The sequence below is a fragment of the Plectropomus leopardus genome, chromosome 7, assembly GCF_026936395.1.
Source record: "Plectropomus leopardus strain MGB_pleo_1.0 chromosome 7, ASM2693639v1, whole genome shotgun sequence".
Taxonomy (NCBI): domain Eukaryota; kingdom Metazoa; phylum Chordata; class Actinopteri; order Perciformes; family Serranidae; genus Plectropomus; species Plectropomus leopardus.
Genome location: NC_142182.1, coordinates 10,058,785 through 10,081,411, shown reverse-complemented (window position 1 = coordinate 10,081,411; position 22,627 = coordinate 10,058,785). Strand labels below are relative to the sequence as shown.

The window sequence follows — 22,627 nt, the reverse complement described above, 5'->3', positions numbered from 1 at the left end:
TAGAAAAAAACTCGAAAACCAAGAGTTATTATCATTAATAAATAACATTTTAATGCGCTGCTTTATGGCTTATTAAAACTATTTATGTTGTTACACGATACAAAAAAGTTAATACCCAATGTGCCTCATGCAGCAACATTGTCTTAAATTTCTCTCATTTTTTCTTTTAATTTTCTTGTAGAAAAAGATACAAGAGAAGTCAAATCTAGATTCACCAAACATTCTTGAACATCCAGATTTGCTCATACTCAGGTGTGCCCAATGATGAATCCCACTTGATCATAAGTCACCAATTAGCACAGGTAACACCCTGTAAACACTTTATGAGGGCAGGTGTAATGCCATGTGCAAAGACTTTGGTAAATAGCTAAGATTAGAAAGATGACACTGAAAAACGTTGTAAGAAGAAAAAGAACTTCCCTGTAAAGTGTGATGGAGTAGAAGTGAAAAGTGGCATGAGATTAAAAAAGTAAAGTAAGTAAGTGAGTATTTCCTCTGATTTGTACTGTAGTGAAGTACTAGTATATGTACCTAGTTACATTCCATCTCTGGTCAGCAATGGAACACACAATAACTAAGATTGCAGTAATTGAAATAAAAAAGAATAGTAGTATTTCTTTAGCCCTGAATTTTAATAATCCAGTCATTATAATTACTCTTAATTTGATTAAATGATATTCATGCATTATTTAAATGTTCCTCAAATGTAAAACTTATTTTTTCTTGTGCTGGCCAACAATTTGTGGCCTGTAAAAAAAAACCAAAAAAAAACTGCTGCCGAACACTTGTAAAACTGTCATTTACCTAACAGAAGAGCAAAAATAAGAAAACATTGGTGAATACCAAATGGGTACTAACAAAATAAGAACAAATCATGGATATGAGCAAAAATTTTGAAAAAAAATGTGTTCATATATTTTGTCTTGCATGAGTCCCAATGACCATAACTATTGAATTAAGATATCATGGTCATCCTCAAATGTGTAATATTCTTCACAGATGGTTTCATAAGGTACCTGCAGTCTATAGTTCTACACTGAAATCTGTAATGAATATAACCTCCTAAGGGAGACTAAGATCAATAACTAGTTAAATATGGATCAGCAGAAACTTGGAGTGAAGGTCTCAATGGAGGAAACTAAATTAACAGGCTTTTTGAGGTTATTGAAAAGGTTGACAAAGAATACAGAAAATGTGCAGCTCTGAAAAGTATGCATGTAGAGGGAGCGATAATGGCTCACATACAAGCCACATGCATTAATATTACACATAATAGCTCTTTTGAAATGCCGTTTAATTTTTTGTAATTGCTGCTGTGACTATTTTTATAATTTGTTATCATGCCACTACCTACTGTTCTAACTTTATCAAAGCGTATTTAACAGTAATGCACAATGCCACTGGATCAGTATTTTTCTCAGAAAAGGGGGAACAGTTCACTTTCTGTATCGACTAGAGCTGCACTGAATGAACTGTAACAGCCTAGTTATTAAAATCAATAGCAATAACTACAATTCCTCAATTTCAGATTGGCTCTTGACTCAATCAATGGATATCAAATTACCCTGCCTCCAGAGCGCGTAATCCCCATCACAAAGAGCCGGGTTAGGCCCTGAATATAGATCAGTGTAGAACATGCAGAGTCCCTCTCATAATGAAGGAGCTCATGGAGAAATTACACAATAAAAGTAGCTGCTCTCTGCAGAAACATGCTGGGCAAATCTACAGAATACAGCCGTACAATCAATAGTCATTCTTCTGCAAAATGGTTCATTTACACTGGTCTGATATGAGCAATATGGCTAGAAAGGCATTTTTAGCTTGAGGTTTGCAAGACTTCTTTATTAAGCACAAAAGTAAACATTGAGACGGTATTTATCTTTTATCTTGCTTGTTTATTATTTTACAGCTATATTCTCTTTTCTGTTTTTTTTTGTTTTGTTGCTTATTTTTAAGCTGCACATTTTGTTTTTATTTTTGTTAACTTCAGTTCCCAGTAGTGCACTGGCATGACAGCTGTGTTACTATTCATTTGGTTGAACATGATGCAGAAATTGAGCTAACCGCCTCTGGGGAGAAAAGCAGGTAAACATGTACACTCACATATTTGGGGACATTTTAAAGCAATGATGAAATGAGGTAAACAATACACAATGTTTTAAATGAGGCATGCAGAACACGCCAGATTGCTGCAGGAGGGTTTGGTGACAAATATTATGTAGAAAGGTAGGAGGTCTGAGGTCTTTAGTCTGCATTTAAGCTACCTGATGACAGTCTACCTCTTCCACTGCAATATGGTGCAAATTGATATATAGCATGGCAGTACGCTGCCAAAATACAAATGCTTCAACTCACAGTCTGGACTGAACTCAACAGCAGGGTGACTGTTCTACATCAGTGTGAGAAAACAAAATCAGAGAGGCAATGTATGCAATTTTAAGACACAAGGAGAAATACAGACAGTCCCTTCAGGATGTTGTTGTTTTTTAATCGTAATAATTAACACAAATGCAGCCAGTCTAGCCTGGTGAGACCATCCTGACAACATAAGCTCAACATTCAGTTTCTCTCTGTATCAGTCTGGTCTCTGTGCCATCCCAAACACTTCATGAGTGGGAGTGCTCGCCTTGACAAACTTCTTCAGCCGATCCTGACGTTAGCATAAGCACCTGCTTCTCTACTACACAAATATGTTGTCAGTTAGTCAGGAACAATCTAAGAAATATAATTTATTTATATTTATTGTTTGCATGTTACATGTACCTCATCAAAAACAATCCCCATGTGGTTTTCGTGATACACTGGTGTTGCCATCATATTTGCTATTTCTCATTCAGCAACCAGCTGCCTCTGGACAACTAAATACCAGCTGTCAGCCTTCTTGTTGTCTGTCCGAAGCATTGTAAGCAACGATCTGCATGCCGTGATCCCCAGCTTCTCAGGGTGTCTTATCTGGTCTTTCATTAGGGCTATCAGTGGCGAAACAAAGATAAACATTAAATTTGTAGGGAGCTTCTTCCTCATCACTAACAGGGCCAGTTGATAAATCAGGCTTTTGCTGAATGAAAATACGGTCATTCCTAGCACAAAAAAAAAAAAACATGATGGCGATGGACAAAATCCAAACTCTGGACTTCAAAACAGGAGTCCACAAACCAATTGAAGATGCCCTGGTGGTTATTTCCATTATTTCATACAGTCTTTTGTGAATCTACTCAGTGTTAAGCAAGCCTCTTGGAAAATGTAGTGAGCTAAGCTACCAGTTACTGTATTATTTTTAATTCATCAAAATAAAGTTTCACTACATAGAAGCTATATCCAGATAAATGTAGCAATCTAAGCTATGTGAAAAAAGCAAAAGTTGTTTTGTTTTTTACTTTATGTCAAATCAATGTTATTTCAGTGAAAACTGTCAGCCAAACAAATAGGCAGGTGAAAAATCGTACCAAAATTAAAACTTTTTTTTTTGAGGACATTAGAACATGAACATGTCTTGCAAATGACACGTGACATCGATATGTCACTCTTTCTCTCCTCTCCTCCTATCTAATACTGTTCTCTTTCTCTCTAGCTCTTTTCTTGGCCTTTGCTGTGGTCTATTTCTCTGTAGTGTCCACTGCAGATCCACTAAATGAGTCAGTAATAAGCATGCAGTTCAAATGGCCTTTTGCCTCTTGCTCAGCCATATTTGTTGTCCCTCTTTCACAGTTCAGCACTGTCTTGATTTGTTTAAAAGGAAATATTGATATGTAGATGACAGCTGCTTTCAGTGAAATCCGCTCCCTACAGTCTCTATTGTGTGTTGTTCTTGTGTATCTCACGCTCGTGTCTGTTAGTTGTGTTTATCTCCAACAAGCATGGCAAGACACGTGAGAGATTAATCAAGAGGCGCAATTTAGCCAATCAGAGGCAGAGTAAGGCAGGTCAGCAAGGAGAAATAATTTGCAGGATTAGTATGTGATGTCATACGGAAGTGCTCCCTTCGTCTACATGCCTCGATGTGGTGGTCTCATCAGTCACATCACTTGTCCTTAGTTTTATTAACCGTAGTTTTATCCAGACCTCTGCAGAAAAGAAGTCCGCTGCACTTCAGAGCTTTTCCTGAGAAAATAACTTGGAGCTTTTGCGGACGCTACCACACTACTCGGACAATCAATCAGCTTTGCTACTAAAAAGCTATCTGACTCAGAAAGTAGTGACACGCTACTGAGAAATGCAGTCAAGTTAGTAACATCGCTGCTTGTAGTGACACTACTGCCCAACACTGAACCTGGGAAGCCAAGGAAAAAACAGTCAAGACAAGAAGCCACCTGATTGGTTGTTGTGCCCAATCAATTACATTTTCAAAATCTGATCACAAACTTTTGCTAAAGACAAAGACGGCTGACATCATTGATGTCTTGTAGTACGCTACGACATTATGTTGCCATAAATCCAGCAGTCGTCGGCCGAGGTAAACCGATTGCATCATAAACTGTCAAATATAAGACGGAGTGAGAGAGTAAGAGAGAGACAGAGAGCCCCATCATGATGACTCAACATCTTCAGGATGTATGGAGTACAAAGATGTATGAAAGCTGACTGCTGCTGTACGCATAATGCAGCCTTTTATTGCTGTGGTTCCAATAGTCTGTGCAATTCAAGGGTGAAGAGGAGTAATTAGTTTCTGTATTGTTAAATCCTCTTGTTTCCTAAGGAACAATCCTTCTCCTAAGAAACTTGGCCCTGGGAGCTTGATACAAACAAGCCCACACACAATAGGAGTCTTTTAGAGAATGGGCAATATTTGAATGAGTTAGGATTAAGAAAATGAGTTTCATTTTAAGATTATTGTTGGGTGTAAATCATTTAATCAGCTTCTGGAATGAAAACGCTGTATGTGTGTGTGTGTGTGTTTGTGCACACATGCGCCTTTAGATGCCCTTAGCGTCAGGGTGTTTGTAGATAAATGGCCGATTGGTATTGACTTCAATTTAGAAAATGCTGCCCTACACTTTTCTCCCTACAAAACCCTCAGGCACCTGGGGGGAAATCCAGAACCGCTCTGCCAAAGGAAATGTATTACTGAGGGTCACAAGCTCCAGTTTAGGGGATTTACTGTACCCTCGCACGCACATACCCGCCACACACCTACATACACACACAACAGAGAGGCCCTTCTACACTTGTCATGACAAACCCTATGATCTGTGCTGAGAACACACTGCTCATGCTGTCATTGTTGAGGTACGGCAGTGACAGAGCGACTTAGTGTGACGACGGGTGACTGAAGGCAGGCCACAGGCAAATATGTCACAGCTAGTTTAGGCATCACCTCACATCCATATACATGGTTTAGTTTGGCTTGTATGATTCAACTAAAGATGTCTGTTGTTTACAAGCACAGGCGTACTTGGCAGTTGCCCAGACTTAAATGGATGAAAAGTAATAGGTTGAGATTTCGCCTTGACAGAGTCCATAAGCCAAACCTGTGCTTAGACCGCTAGAGACAGGATGGAGCCTGCCGTGCCGCTGGCTGCTCTACAGAGACAGCACAAACTGGGTGTTCATACAGAGAATTTTATTACAATCATATTCAGAAGCAGATAGCCACTTCCTCCTCAATCTGATGTCAGCGGGGAGTAGTGTCTCCCACTGCCCAAATTTGAATCTCCTTAGAAAACAGAGACTCCCAAACACACACACACACACACACACACACACACACACACTCACACACACACACACTGCATCACTTCACGAGACATCAAACATTGACAAAGTCCCTTTTTAGTGCTGCCTGTTGGCACAGTAACTCCGGGCTAACGAAGTCACACGCTGGCAGAATATTAATAACAGCAAGCCAATCACAGAGCTGCATGGGGGAAAGTTATTTGCATATGTGAGGTGAGGGAGTCCATCCAACACACTGCCTTCATACATCTCCAGCATAGTGGGATGTGTATCTGTGTGCACACTTGGGTGTACGCTGGCAGAAGTGCGCTCTGTGACTCATTCCTAAAAGTGGTCTTTCTTCTTCCTTTTTTGTGGCAATTGAAATACAATAGAAGAGGACCAACTTCACTTTCTCCAAATCAGTACAAATATTTCCAGAGCAGTACATAGTGCTGTTAAATCTTTTATGGTAGATAGATTTAATTCTTTGCTCCTGTGACGAGCAACAGCTTCGGGTTTAGGGTTTTGACCCAGAGTACGAGCTTTATTTCTGAGTGTTTGAGCATTTAAACGTGGCTCACCAGGCTTTTAAAATCTGAATGAGCAACACTTTACTCATCCGTTCCTTGTGGGCTCTGCGCTGTACACAGTACTGCAGTTAATGACCAAGATCATCTGTGGTAACTAAAATCAAATTGCTGTTTTAAAGACAGGGCAAACACCCCCCCCCACAACACATGCATATAAACGAGTGTGTGATGGAGGTCATCAGCCTGCAGACAATGAGAGCTCTGTCCAGGAATGCCCTCTTTTGTACATGGGAAGTAAGGATGGGCACGTTTTATTTCAACCTCACAAAATCAATCACAGCACTAATGGGATGCACAAATATAATTAACTGGGTTTGCGCATCCAGACGTGAAAACAAAAATAGATAAATACAGCAACCTGTTGAAGACTAATTTCCTGAGGGGCTTTATTTATTTATTTTCCACAGAAGCGTGCAGCTCTGATTAATAGTGTTTACTGTCATAATCACTGTTATCAGCGTTCCTCACATCCCTAACATTACCTAATACTCTTTTTAAACAAAGGGATCATACACAAGCAATATAGCCTATATCGTTAACGGTATTTATTGAACACAGTGGAACAATCGTGTATTGATAAGGAATTTAAGCACGACAAAAAGAATCATGTAAACAGTGCGCATGCTGTTGTCCCCTAATGGATAGCTATTGTTCTGTTATAAGCACACAGTGAACTGTGCTCTGATTTTAGAAAAAATACGCTCATCTCATTTATCTGTGTCCACCTAATGTGCGTATTCCCCCTATGTGAGCGGCATTGATTAGGATCTGACCCCATTTACTGTCCACTTGTGTCCCAACTACCAAATACCTGCTGTGTTCTCAGTTGAAGGAAATCAATAAAATCAATTGAGCGGCATTGTTTGTATTAAGAGCCGTTTGTCAGACAAGATCTGACGTCTGGGTGATGGATTTATAAAACAATATGGTCAGCTGAGAGTGTGTAGGGAGATTAGCAAAACATGGTAACACAACATGGGCTTTATTTGACAGATTCAACCGTTTGCATTGCCGAACTTCCTTTATGTATGACTTGCGCTCAGTAGCATAGGCATCTCAGATGTCCACACACAACACGGATGTTCTGTTAACCGTTACATATTGAAGAGACAACACTTTAATTTAACTACCATGTGGAGAAGTCACAAAGAGTTTAAGCAAGATGTTTGACTTTCAGAAGATGACATATCTGCATCAGAGGAAAAAACATTTACCAGAATTGTTTTGAGAACACAATATTGAACACAATATTAGCCTTTGGCTCAAACTGTAACATCTAAGTTTAAGCTTAAAATGATTTTTCAACTTGTCCATAATTTAAAAAAACAATCACTGGTGCTCACAGATAATTAATTAATTTAATGTGGGCAAAATGAACAGAAATGGACATGTTTCAGCTACAAAACCATCATTGGCATGAAATCATCATCATCATCATAATGGCTTTGAAACATGTGCTTTTCTATTCACCTTCCCCACATTAAATTAGTTCGTTTTTCTGAGTGCTGGTGTTCTGTCTGTTTTTGGATCCTCACACCCGTGCACCTCTATATATTGCTTTAGAGATTTTGTTCGTGCTGCTATTTTTCATCATGGTTTTTCATTTTCTCATTGCATAATAGTCTACATATTTTTTCTGTTTGAAATCATCAAAGCATTTACATAAACTGAAATACACAGTGTTTTATGCAAAATCTGTTTCCACCAGGAAAGTCTAAATAAAAGAAAAAAAAGTTTCAGTTTAGGTTTGCACAGATGTCATAATAGTGTGTAATAGTACAAGACAATGGTACAATGTTCATATGCAAAGTACTTTATAGTTTACATGTAATTCATATATTTCACATTTTAAAACCCACTGGAGTCGGCAGTCAGCAGACAGTGGAAAAAATGTCTTCTCACAAACCAAAATTATTTAGACGTTCAGGGAAATTGGATGGTTTTCCTCTTTGACATCACAACCTTACAGCATTTTCATGAATATACAGTTTATATTAAAAAATGTTAATACAAAACCTGAGGAAAAACTCATCTTTTTTCAATTTGTTTTTTATTTCAATTTCAGTATTCCAACTTGCATGAATGAACAATATTGCCAAAGCATCAAAGATTATACAATTCAGCAATGACAGGGAAAAAATACAAAAAAATAAATTAAAATAGGTAAATACATAGTAAAATGATACAAAAGTGTGTGCATGTACGTGTGTGTGTGTGTCTATCTAATTATCAGTACTTTAAAAGAGGAGAGAGGCATGCACAGCACACAATGGGAGTCATTGTCCACAGGTCATACTGATAGCTACTAGTGCTGAAACGAAGTGTAATAACATTACCAGACAAAAAGGCCAAGAGAGATGAGTTCTAAAAGAGACATGATGCATTTTATTTAGCTCTAACACCACCATTAGCCACACAGCAAACCGATTGAATCAGAGTTCATGTTGGATGCTTCCACATCGGTCAGAGCTTTACGTGTAATTGCAGACTCTCGTTATACAGGTGCTCAACAGCGTGGGAGTTTCTTATACTACAGTGGTTACTTTGGCTTCAGCAGCTGGCAGTAGCATTATGAGTCTTGGCCTATGGGAGTCTTGACCCTCACAGCTTAATAGCATGTGTGTTTGGCCCACAGCCACCGGGTCATCCAGTTTCGCCTGTCACCAGCGTTCACACTCACCTCAGGGAGAATTTTCTTTCTGTTTGCACTGAAAGGAACTTGTCCTTATGAAGACACAGTTCAGACAAACACAAAAGCCAAGCTTGTAGCCTCCTCTCTCGCCTTCTGACGAAGTTTACACATACAAATAAAGAAATAAATATATGTTAATCATCCTGCCTCCTCCAGTATGGTTCCTCTTTGAATGGTGTCGGATCACAGAGTGAGTTCAGCCCACAGTGAGGGAATCGGTATATCCTGGTGTGAGTCAACTCTCCTCAGACTGTGGGTCGATGGTGCTGACTGAGCCAGGACAGCTAATAAATCACCTCCTGCCGTCCTAAAATGGCGGGGTTGTGATTGGGGAGGGAAGGGAGCCGTGAGCGAGGGTTAATGAATACAGGCCACATCGATCTGCTTCTACCGGTCTCCTCTCTCTCTCTCTCTCTCTCTCTCTCTCTCTCTCTCTCTCACTTTCTCTCTCCATCCACTCCTTTATTCTCAGGCCAAATGCTGGTCCAGCACTTTGCTGACCTGCCACACTAAGCACAGGCTGAGTGGCGAGGGATCCACAGGGGCTGGGAGACAGTAGCTAAGGTGAGGTAATGGCTAATGCTAGCAGCTAATTAGATCCGTCACTTCTCACTACAGAACAAGGTGAAGCTGCATCGGTGAAACAGTCACTAACAGTAACTAAGCAGCACTTGTTGTTTTGCCTGCCTTACAGCTGAATTGCTGTAAGAATGCTATTAACAGTCGCAGGTCATAATGTGACTGTGGTAGTGCTAGCTTCAGCAGCTGGCAGTAGCTCTATTAGTCTTGGCCTATGGGAGACCTGACCCTTATGGCTCAATAGGATATGTGACCACAGGGTCAGCTCGCAATGCCGGTCTCCAGCTTTTAACCCTCACTCACTTCAGAGGGAACAGCTGCTACCAGTCATCACGTTGTTTCTGAGCTCAGCAGCCAGCAGTGAGAGCGAGCAGTGTTGGAAAAGGTAAAGTAGAGTGTGTAAATTATGGGCAATCTAGTGTAAGAGCAGCAGACCTGTGAAGCCACAGAGTCACTGGAGATGAAGGGTAGCATAGCTTGAACTCCCAGTGATAGTAACAGCCCACACAGGCTAATTGGGTGACACACACACACATTTATCAGGATGTAGATTCAACTTCCTGCGACACTCAGTTTCCCCTCTAATCCTGACGCAGCTTTGTAGGGTAGGGTGTCACTCGCTCACTATTGAGCTGACCCACTGTTGTCTCACTCTTTCCAACGTTACGCGGTCCAGTGTGATATTGGCCAACACCTTCAAATGATTGGAACCACACTCTCACACCTCGGCTGAGCCTTGTCAGCCTCGAATGTGTTGTTATTTTTGCCTTTTTTGGACCACATTTGAGTGTATCTTGTGGCTTAAAGGTTGACCTTCGTACAGCGAAGTGGAGGTAGCCTGCTTGTCGGCGTGACAGAGTGACGGAGTGAGTTTGAAGTTTGACAGCTGTTGTAATTGCTGGAATAAAAAGTTGGCATTCTATCTTTCTGCATACTCCGGACAGATATGTTACAGTTAAACGTTTCATATGTAGCATATATACATGTAATCTAAACTTTGTCACTTTAGAAATGTTAATTAATGAGATGAGTTACTCATAAGGAGGAAAAGGGGATGGTGGATGGTGCGACACCTAGGTGTGATGACTGCTGAGCAGCAGACAGCAGCAGATTACTGTTCAAGACCAGCAACAAAAGTAGGTATTTCTCATGACAGTGTGGGACATTTCCAGGCATGTTTATTGCAACTCAGGTATGTTTTAATGACAAGTCAGGACATAACAAACTAAGTTTGTGCAAACAAATCCCAGTATATCTTAACAAGACAGGATATTTTCATCCATTTGTGGTGCCAAAACAAGGTATATTTTAACGACCTGTCAAGATGTTTCCAGACTTGTTGGTTTCAACAAAACTAGATGTATTTTAACGACACATTTCCAACCAGGTTTGAGGGGACTATTCTAGCAGTTGTTTTGGGGTTTTTTTGCTAGTTACTTTACTGTGCAGTGTGCTGCTGGTCCCCATATTTTGGTCCCCAGACTTTGCTGCAGAGTGAGAGCTCTTTACTTCAATGCTGGTCTTTGGTAGAGTTGCAGCGGCACAGATAACATTATTTTAGAGAAGTGCTGAATTTATGGCTCACAGCAACTTAACACAACACAGTTCCTGGCTTTTGTTTGATATCTGGTGCAAAAAATGTTGCTGCACATTGCAGATCCATCGATAGCACCGTTACCTTGTTCACTATATTACATCAATACTGCTGTCACACTGAACATCCCGCTGAGCCTGTTAAAATTTTAAAGTTTATATGGGAAAACAATTAGCGAATCTTAATGTATTTGTATTTGCGTTTGTGTACATTTACATTTTCCATTTACATTTCAAGTGTGAGTGTTCCATGTATACAGGCTGTGTCCTCGCTGCAGCAGCCGCGGGTTCGATTCCAGTCTCTGCAGAGACGTGCATGTTGCCCCCTCTCTCTCTCTCCACATTTCACAATTGTGCTGTCCTCATCTTAAAAAAAATAAAACAAATTGAAATGGAAGGTTTCAACATATTGAGTATGTATAAATAACGTACAAATTTAAAATACGAAACCTACAAATGTAATATATCTGTGGTTTGCAGAAATGCCACCATGTACTGTGCCCATAGAGTTGTTGGGCCACACTAAGCGTTGTGTATCCAAGCTTGATTGCCTGATTACATTTATTCAAACCACATTATAGCGGGTCCATTAGGAGAATGTGCTTCAGATATGTCCAGGAGTGGTTGAACAGTTCAGGGCATAGTTCCACATTTGAACGTATTACATCTAAACAGTCATGTACTGAAGGTAACAAACTCATTCGTGTCGTGGATGGTTGAAATGTGCTTATATTATTTTACTGTGCTGTGCATTGCTCTCTTTATAAATACATTTATTTCAGATTACAGTAAATGAAAGCATTTACCTTGGGCATGTCCATATATAGGATCTTTTCAATTTTTTGAGTTTTGACCATTCTTGTAATATTTTTAGCACTTTGGGAGGTTAGTACAACTGCAATATACATTGCCTTTAAACTATAGATGATGTGCCACAAACCAAGCACACAGCATCATAGGTTACGATCAGCTTTCACAGTGAATGGTGCCATAATCGACCCATGCTTAAGTAGATTAAGAATGTTTAAGAACTTACGTAATGCGGTTTGTATGAAAAGAAAGCAGCTGAATGATCCATATACATGTCAAACAAAAAATTTTCCATCAACAGAATAATGATGATTTTATACTTTTGTATCCTACATATAGAAAAGTGGAAGCATGTGCTACGGTGCACTACATGGTGAAAAAAAGTCTCTGACCACTGTTTTGCCTGACAGAACTGCTTTTTCATTTATAATTTAAGTCAAAGGATCCCAACACAAAAAATAGCTAAATGTATAACCTGCCCATTTCGTGATATATGATGCTGGAGGACATATATTTAAGATTTATTTATTGACACTCAGGATGGTATATCATACTATAAAGTAATTACATAAAACTTTGTGAAATGATTTACTGCACAACACATTCACGCGGTAATAAATCTTCATCCAGAACCTCATTTGAGACATTTTAAAGGAGGACTACAAAAGCTGATAGTCCTCACAATAGATCTATGTAAACAGAAAAAAAACACAGCAAAAAAAGAGAGAGGTGAAGGGAGAGACACAGCCATAAAGTCAGCGGGAGGAAACGTCATATATTCAGTGTGCTAACTGACCTTTCCATGCTCATGCCCCCTGTAATAGCATTAACGCGGCAGCTACAACCATGGCCATCAATTATCTGACCAACCTTGCCTGCACCACCTTAACTAATAGTTATCCCCCTTCACCTCCCCCACCACCACCACCACCACCACCACCACCACCACCAGCTCTTCCTCTCCTCTTCTTTCTTCCTCTCCTCACTTTAAAGCACTGAATCTAATTGGAATAGAATCGGTACATGAGCTGTAATTGGCATGTTTTAGAAATGCCTTTCTTGTCTATCTGGCATGTTTCCTCTCCAAACGCCAATGTTCACAACTTTTCTTTTTTTTCATTCATTCTTGTTTTTCATCTGTTATTCCGCCCTTTCAAAGTCATTCTTTGATGCATAAAAGAAACTGAGATATGTATTTTTTTCAATCATTCCCTTTGTTGCTACCACAATGGTCTTTCTCCAAAATACTGCAGGGCAAAGAAGGTCAGTCCTCATGTTTCTTTAATTCAAAGTCATAACTCCTCACTTTACACACAATATGTGTCTAATGTGGATTTTTTTTCCCCCAAATGGTGGTTTTGACGATGGCATTAGTCCTGATTAGTCCCATATATGTATATTATTTTGTTAACAAAATTGAAGTAGTCAACATTATGGCAAATCCATGCTGGCATGAGACACAAGGTGTAACCCATTTGCAACATAAAATGAAAATGTGCACACGTTTGTCAGTGATGTATACTATGCACATAAAAGCATTAAAGGAGCTGTGTGTAGGATTTAGTGGCATTTAGCAGTAGCTCTTTATACACAGAGATTGTGCCATAGTAATGGTAAAAGTCCCTTCTTTATGCCTCTTTTGCATTTTTGCACAGAACCAAACAGCTGCATCATCCCGCTCCACTGTGTACGTTATACACTGCACCCCAGCGTCCTGCAATGAGGCGTGACAGGTGTGACATGTGACAGTGTTGGTCTCTTGTGTAACATATATGCGTTGGCAGCACTTTCTTATCAATAGCAAAGGCATAACATGTCAATCGCAATCATTTACCTCCTCTGTTATATGGCGGCTGATCGTGTCCTCAACTCGGAGGGTAAGGAGCTCATTATTTTCAGACATTTACGGCCAGTCTTCTTCTTTGAATTAGACGCTAATTGCTAACAGCTGCTCTTTAAACCTCCCGCGGTGTGGTCACCAGCATAAGACATAATCAAAATGTCACACCTCCTTATAGTTACGTCTTTCTGGCTTTTACACAGACCTAATTTCTGCACTGTCACTGCGTCTATTCCTGACTCAGAGGCGAGAAAACTCTGCCGTTCTTAATGTGATCGTAGCAAATCAGCGTGATATTCCCACCTTGAACAGGCAGTGTAAAAGACGCTAGAGAGGACTGCAGATGTCAGCCCGCTTAAACTTTTCTCATGTGCCAAGCTTAAACTAGGATTCCTTCAGGAGGATCTTAACCAGGAGCCGAAGTATCCGCAGAGGTCCCTTCCTTTCCAAAACAAATAGACAAGCTGCTCAAAACCGGCAAATAGAATTCAGCATTTTTTTCTTGACGTTTGGCTCATCGTGGAGGGGCTGCTAACTTTCATGGCTGACACGAAAACGTCAAACCAAACACTGGCTCTCTGGAGCCAGTGTTTAGTTTGTGTGTTTCCGGCAACTGCCGAAATCTGGGGGTGTAACATGGCAGACTCTGTGGATGAGGACCTTATATGTAGATATAAACTGCTATTTTCAGGTAATTATACACTAAAGAAAACATACTTATTTTATTATATTTCTGTCAATTCAGAAGTTGAAATCCTACACACTTGACCTTTAAACTGCACACAATATAATACAAAAGCAGCTTGGGGCTGGAAAGCATTTCCTGGAACAATTTGGTCTACTGAAGGTTAAAAAAGAGTGTTATATTTCTTCTGTATCATGTTCAGGCACATATGTCCATGTTGTTTCAGTTTTCTAAAATGTAAGAGGAAATTGTTCTTGACTCATGTCATGAATGCAGCAGGAAGAGAAATGTAACATTCTGTACTACTTTATTTAAAAGTATCCAAGAGATAATACTGAGCATTATCATTTATTTATTGTGATATTTTATTCATTTTCATATATGTTAGCAAGAATAAGGGGCTCACGTACAATAAGACGAATGCATTAGTCCTCATGCTCTACTTTAGTAAACTGCACCTTGCATCCATTTAAAGCAGCTTCAGTATCACTTCATCCTCTTTATGGTCCAATGTGGACATGAAGCATCAATTTTTCAATACAATCTTTAGTGGAATGATAAATTCCGGTCATGTCCAATTTATTTCATGAATTGGAATTAAAATGGGAATTGACAGCAGCACGTTTATTATTGTCTGCATGTTATTTTTTCCGTCTTCCTAAAGACCGCAACCCCAATAGCAAATATATATGTGACAGGGGAGAGGACACGGAGAGGGAGAGAATGTGGTCATTAACCAAAGGCAGAGAGGGAGACTCCTTCTCCTGCATTCAAATGACGCTTAATCCAACACTATCAACACTCCTCTCGTCCCTCCTACTCCTTCCCCCCTACTCCTCATCCCTCTCTTTCTCTTGCCTTTTCTATGCCATTCCACTGAGGAGGCTACTATGCAGTGTGTTCCCTCATCTGTCTCCCTCATCCTTCCTCTCTATCCCTATTTATCTCATTCCACTCTTCCTTCTATAGGCTCCTTTCCCCTATTTCACCAAGGACGTGGATATATCTCCTACCCGGCCCCATCCCTCTCCCCCCACTCTCTCGGTAAGTCTCTTTTCCTCTATCTCTCAGTCTTTCTCTCTCATCTTTCTTTGAGATAACTGTGTGCAAGCTCTTTCATCTTTCTCCTCCCTGAAGAGAAGACTGCCCAGCAGACACAGAGAAGCAGAGTCAGCATTTCAGTCCTCTATGATGTCACGGACCCCCCGACCCAACCCCCCCCCCCACCTCCAAAGTCCTCACACACACACACACACATACACACACAATAAATCCTCTACAACTGACAAAATAAGAAAAGCAGATGCAACAAACAACTCTGTTTGTCCTTTATGGTAATAAGGCATGAGGGAGCACTCACCAAACTGTGCCTTACAAGAGGTGAGGAATAGCAGCAAGCTGCATCTCCACTGGAAAACACTGGCGCACTGCTGCGCTCACGAGACAGAGAGACGGAGAGACAGAGCACAAAACCACTCTGGAGTTGGAGCAGAAAGTCTGACCTCTTGTCTCTGTATGATACATTGGAACGGGAGGCTTTCCATGTTAACGACAGGTTGGGAGAGCAAGAGAGAGGGGAGGATCGACACAGGTAAAGTGATCCAGAGTGTGAGAGTAAAGACAGACGGTGAGGGACGGCACACGTGAGAAACAGAAAGGGAGAGAGTAAGAGAGGAGAAGATAGTTACAGTGAGGGGAGGGAGAGGGAGGGATACGGGAGGAGGGGAGGTTGAATGTGTTAATACACAGGAACACTGCATCAAACCAATGCACTGCTCTGAGGCTGGCTGAGCAGCTGAGAGGAGTGCGTCAGCAGTACATTCACGTTCCCACTGAAGGACAAAGGGAGGGGGCAGAGCGAGCATCTTAGCTGCCTGCAACACCGACACGGAGGGGGGGAATCGAGAAAAGAGAGAGATTGGAGAATAAACAAGAAGAGGAGATGTGGATTAGAATGCTGCTCCTGCTGCTTCTGTGACGGTGGGCTGCCTGTTTGAGTGCTCGCGTGCCTCCTCCTCTCCATCTCTCTCTCTCACACACTCTCTCCTTCGCGCACTCTATCTTTCACTTGCTCTTGATCTGTCACTGGTTCTCTCTCCTTCTCTCTCTTTCTGTCTCTCTTTCCCTCTCTCTCTCCCTCTCTGTTCTACTCTGGCTACTGCAGTAGTCCACCAGCCAGCCGCAAGTCTGACAGCCACACACATGGCTAACTGCCACAACTTACTACCTCAGCCCTGGAGAAAAACTAACAAATAAGCAAGCAGAGGAACACTGCAGGAGACAGCCCAGGGGACAGACAGCGAGTGGAGAAAAGAATCCTCAATACCTGTCTCTGTTTTTGGATACAGATACGAAGCTCTTTTCCACACACATCCTCCCAGCGTCATCCTCTCTCTTTTCTCTCATTGCAGAAGAGGACAAGAGTGCTCTCTCTCTCTCTTCCGACAGCCTTTTGCGAAGCTCCAACAGTGCAGCGCATCCCCTTCTCCACCCCCCACCCAGCGCCACCATCTCTCCCACCACCACCCCCACCCCCACCCCCTTCCCTCCTCCCCCCAGGAGGAATAGACGGATTACTGCTAACTGTGCACACGGCAGCCTGCAGCTGCTCTGACCAGGGCCAGCCCAACGTTGGGAGGAAGCAAAAGGAACACAGAGGAGGAGAGGAGAGGGGGATGACTGTGCCGGGAGTTCTTTAGCCTTTTTCTGTCTCTCAGTCTCTGTCACAACGGGGCTAATCAGCGACCGACTAGCCCTTGGCAAAGTCACAGTGAGGGAGGTCTCTCCACCAAACAGCCGACCAGCCGACGAGCCAACACATGCATCAGGAGCCGACAGAACTGGGGATTTTTATTTATTTCAGTTGGTCACTTCTTCTCTCCTCCTCTGTCGTGTTTTACTGCGTTATGGATCATTGTGATTTATCCACAGTGGAGCTGCATGCTGGAGTCTGCAGCCTGGCAGGGGGGCAGTTAGTGGGGGCAGAAGGGATCCAGGCACCTGCCAAGCCTTCATGGCCTTACCTCTGCCTGTGAGTGCTTTTCATGCTGCTTTCAGTCTTTAATACCAGGAGCCATTTTGTACCCTTGGCTAATAGAGGGCCACCTCACTTTTTCAGAGAGGGAAAACAAGAAAACATCACTTTGCTGTCTTTCCATGGAAGGAAATTATAAATGAACATGATGCATGACTGTTGCTTTTAACATTTGGAAAGAGGCAAAAAGGACCACTTCCAAACTAATGAGGTACGTCACTGATAGTGTTATTCAACCTTTTTTTCTGACAATGCTGCACTGCTTTTCCTCTGCTACTTCTCTTGTATTAATTTCTCTCACTCTGTCTCCGTCTCTGTCCCTTCTTTTTCCCTACTCTCCCTCACACACACATCAATTTTGGTGTAGCATCTCCCTGCACTGTCGATGGAACTTGGGAGCCTTGAGTTGCTCCAGCCAGGCTAGGGTGGTCTGTCCTCTGGTGTGTGCCGTCTCCCCCCACCATGCAGAATAATGAGCCCTCCACACCATGAGTCCTCTGGGCCAGGTTAGTGTGCAGCCTACCTGGAACGCAGCCCTGCTCGCCGTGCTCTCTCTCATGGTGCCTGCTCTCAGTATGTGCCAGTCCACAGGCCCTGCGTTGGGCTCGGCTAACCCACAGAACTGTCCAGGTGCGTGCTCTTGCACTAACCAGCTCAGCAAGGTGGTGTGTACCCGCCGAGGTCTTGTAAGGGTTCCACCGAACATCCCGGCCAATACCAGGTACCTAAATCTGATGGAAAACAGCATAGAGACCATACAGGCGGATACGTTCAGGCACCTGCATCACCTGGAGGTGCTGCAGTTGGGCAGAAATGCTATCAGACAGATTGAAGTGGGGGCCTTCAATGGCCTGACCAGCCTCAATACCCTGGAGCTGTTCGACAACAGACTGACAGTCATTCCCAGTGGGGCTTTTGAGTACCTGTCAAAGTTGAGAGAGTTATGGCTTAGAAACAATCCCATCGAGAGCATCCCATCTTATGCCTTCAACCGTGTCCCCTCCCTCATGAGACTGGACTTGGGAGAACTGAGGAAGTTGGAGTACATTTCCGATGGGGCGTTTGAGGGCCTTCAGAACCTCAAGTATCTCAACTTGGGGATGTGCAACCTGAGGGAGTTTCCTCATCTTTCACCACTAGTGGGACTGGAGGAGTTAGAGATATCAGAGAATGTTTTTCCTGAACTGAAGCCTTGGGCCTTCCGTGGGCTTAAAAATCTACGCAAACTGTGGATTATGAACTCTGCCATCACCACCATTGAGAGGAATGCTTTTGATGACATCACAGCCTTGGTGGAGCTGAATTTAGCCCATAATAACCTTTCGTCTCTCCCCCATAACCTCTTCACCCCTCTACAGTACCTGGTGGAGCTACACCTGCACCACAACCCTTGGCGATGTGACTGTGATGTAGTGTGGCTCTCTTGGTGGCTCAGAGAATACATTCCCACAAATTCCACCTGCTGCGGACGCTGCCACACCCCGGTCCATATGAGAGGACGATACCTGGTGGAAGTTGATCAGACCACCTTTCAGTGTTCGGCACCATTCATACTCGACGCTCCCAGAGATCTGAACATCTCGGCCGCAAGGGTGGCAGAACTGAAGTGTCGCACGGCTGCTATGAGCTCAGTCCGATGGCTTCTCCCCAATGGGACTGTGTTGACCCATGGCTCGGCTCATCCGCGGATATCTGTCCTCAACGACGGGACGCTCAACTTCTCCAATGTTCTGCCGTCAGACACAGGGGTCTACACCTGCATGGTGAGCAACATGGCGGGAAATTCCAATGCCTCGGCCTATCTTAACGTCAGCAATGCTGAACTCAACACATCTAATCTGTCCTATTTCACCACTGTAACAGTGGAAGTTTTGGAGCCCACAGTGGAGGAGACACCTAAACCCAAGCCTACGATCCCTGCCTCACCCTCTGTCTTTCAGCCCGTCTTCATCTCTACACCCACTGTGCTGTTTCAAAGCACTCAGACTCCAAGGCAGGTGTCAATCCCCACTGCCAGAGTCCCCAGTGGGCCAGCCGCCAGCCTGGATGAGGTGATGAAAACCACCAAAATCATCATTGGCTGTTTTGTTGCTGTCACCTTGCTGGCAGCCGCCATGTTAATAGCATTCTATAAGTTGCGTAAGCGGCATCAACAGAGGAGCACGGTGGCAGCAGCCAGGACCATAGAAATCATACAGATGGAGGAAGAAGTTCCTCCTGTTCCACCACCCACCTCCGGATCTAGTGGCTCTGATGACACAGGGTTGGTACTGCCTACGTTAGTGGAACACAACAGCAACACCTTTAAGCCTGGATACGTGTCCTCCTCCTCCTCATCCCGCCAAGGGGGCTACGGAGCCCACTGGACCCAGAACAACTCTCTTCATCGCTCAGTCAGACAGCATCACAGCCACATCAGCACCATTGCTGATCCCTACGTCATTAAGACTTCTCACGGCAAGGAGAAGGTTCAAGAGACCCAGATCTGAGTAATGCTCCCTCTGGATCTATCTCTGACTCTGCCCCAACCTCTCCTCTCCACCTATCTGCTCACCAGTCCATGCAATAGAATGCACAAAGAACAAAACGGTAACTTTCTTTTGTACAGAAGTGCAAATCAGAGACAGTTTTTTGTTTCTTGTACATGCCTATACATAAGTATATAAATATGAAAAAAATATAAATATATATAAATGAAACTACCGTCAGGCAGTGGTGAGACATGCAAATTATATTAGAAAAGAAAGTAAATTGAAACTATTTTCTAATAACTGGTGACTTCTATTTAAAAAAGACAAAGATACTGAATTGCTTTTGTGATTGACAATAGAAGGTGGTACTGTCTACTGTAGGAAAAGAGGCATTTAGTTTGTTTTTTGACCATATTTAGGATGCAGTAAAAAAAAACAAAAAAAACTCTTTATACAGGCACCAGTTTCTAAATACAGCCCCAAATGTAAGCTCCAGTTTTTACTGTGCCAAATATTATATGCAATAAAATGGTATTTCCAGACTTAGAAACACAAAAAGACACACAAGCAAAATCTAGATAGATAGAAACATTTGTCCAAGGATAGCAGCGTAATGGCACAGATAGAATGTGCTGTTCAGTAGCTATCAGCCAAATGCTTTTGGACTGCAGTGAATTTCTGCAGCTAAGGTTTAACCCTCTGTTCGCTGGAGCTAAGCTGCGTTTATTTGACAGTGCCAGTGCTTCTTAGTTGTAGCGTATCTAAACATGTTTATTAAGTGTGCACATGATTCCCCACTGGTTTAACTGGCAAAGATGAAGTGCGGGCTAATAACAGTTGTTGCAAATACTTTGTTCTGTTATTGGTTGCATTTTGTGTTTTTTTTTCCCTTAGGTTTTGACATGCTTCTTAATGGCTTGTGTAGTGTTTAGGGCTAATTTAATAATGCATTACAGCAGTTGCCTGACTTGTCTCTGCAAGGGCTCATTCCGATGCTTTTCAAATGAACAGACATGTGGTGCAGTGATACAGGGCTTTGCTGACCGTTCTGCTTTTGGAGAAAAAAACCTGAGGATTGAAGTGAAACAAATGAATGTCTGATACCGGGGCTTTTCCATGGACTACATTGAAACATGACTTTGTTTTTCTTTTAACAGTTTATTTTGAGCAACACTATTTTTATGGAGAGACAAAGGAGGCTATGAAAAATAAAAACCTTTGGTTTGTATTTCTCTAATCAGAAACACTTTCATCTGATGTTTTTTCTTCTCTCTGAATATATTTCCATTTGTGTGTAAGTTGTTTAATCGTAAAGGCTGGAGGCAGTATTGTAAATCGTATCCTACCCCGAACCCCCCATCTTACGGTCCTATGCATTTACTTAGTGTCTGCATGAATGGGTCTTTAAGTAACTGGTGTACAATGCTGCATTATACCCCACAGTGGGGCTCTATGCAGGTCAGATAGGCTGTTGGTCTTTGATGCCTCAGCTTAGTTCTTAACATTGATTTCTCAGTGACTGTGAAGGGGAAAAAAATACATGTATCCCACAGTTCTACAGTTTGTGGGTTTCTTTTCCTTACATGCTCACCTGTAGGTTGCAGTTCCTATCAGAATCTGACATTTATCAAGTGGAAATTATATATTTATAATAGAAACTGTGTTTAATGAGAAGAAACAGTTGTGGGTGGTTCAACATGATATGAGGTACAACACAGGCCCTCATAAGGAAGCCAAATACTTCCAGAATACATTCTGAAAATATATCACCTAACAAGGGGAGAGCACTGATTTTTATTATCTATTTTTTGCAGATGCTGAATGTGTCAGTGCATTTCTGAACAATCTGAATTATCTTGACGTCATGCAGTTAAAAGGCCAGCTTCCATAAATAAGCATACTGAGTCTCTGCGGTGACTGAAACACCTTACCTATGACCTTATACTGCTGCCCTTCATGCAACCACTCACCACGCCTTATTCTTTTGTTCTGATTTAGACAAATGCTCTTCAACCCTGCAGGTTATTGGTCATTTAAAGAGGTTTATGTTGCAATACAATAGTGCTCCTGTTGAGGCTATTTGGGGATAAAGAGGAAATTGCAGTATGACCCCTGTGATAATTATGGGGCATGGTGAGTTGACAGGAACACCAAGGCTTTATTTCAAAGCCACAGGCTGAACTTCCCATGCCATCAAGAGCCATATAATAATGTGCTATGAGGCATTGACTGGCATTTAACGTATGTATATGTGCATTTTTTCTCCTGACATTCACAATAAGATGACTGCATTACAGTAGGTACTCCTGCGGTGCAGTAAAACAAAACAGGGACAGCAATTATGTAACAGTCTGGAATACAGGTTGAGTGGGAGTCATTTTTTTCCTCAGTAGTTTGTTTTAATTTTCGAAAAATATGTACTGTTGAAACAGCATGTACTGCACATAAACAAATTAAGGCATATAAGAGGAAATTCCTCTAATGCTATTTTCATCCGGAGGTTTCCTCAGCTTTGAATGGATGGCTAGAGAGGTGTTAGTGTTTCCTGGCAGTGCACCTGGCAGTGTGTGAGTACAGGTGGGCCTCAAGAAGCAGATGGAACTCCTATGACTATGTCAAGTGTTTCTTAATTCCCTTCAAAATGTGAACGAGATTCACAGCTGAATCTCCAGTCACAG

At 42.1% G+C, this 22,627-nt stretch overlaps 1 protein-coding gene across 1 annotated transcript; it reads left to right on the top strand.

The window, feature by feature from the left end:
- The first annotated feature begins 16,210 nt into the window (after positions 1-16,210).
- Positions 16,211-22,305, top strand: lrrc4.2 (leucine rich repeat containing 4.2). The gene is made up of 3 exons (XM_088079874.1): positions 16,211-17,475; positions 17,563-17,689; positions 17,846-22,305. The coding sequence occupies exon 3, from the start codon at positions 17,967-17,969 to the stop codon at positions 19,965-19,967; it is 2,001 nt and encodes a 666-aa protein (XP_087936000.1). The 5' UTR covers positions 16,211-17,475; positions 17,563-17,689; positions 17,846-17,966; the 3' UTR covers positions 19,968-22,305.
- Positions 22,306-22,627: the final 322 nt, after the last annotated feature.

Coding starts and splice junctions, on each gene's coding strand:
- lrrc4.2 (XM_088079874.1), top strand. CDS start 17,967: ATGAGTCCTCTGGGCCAGGTTAGTGTGCAGCCTACCTGGAACGCAGCC.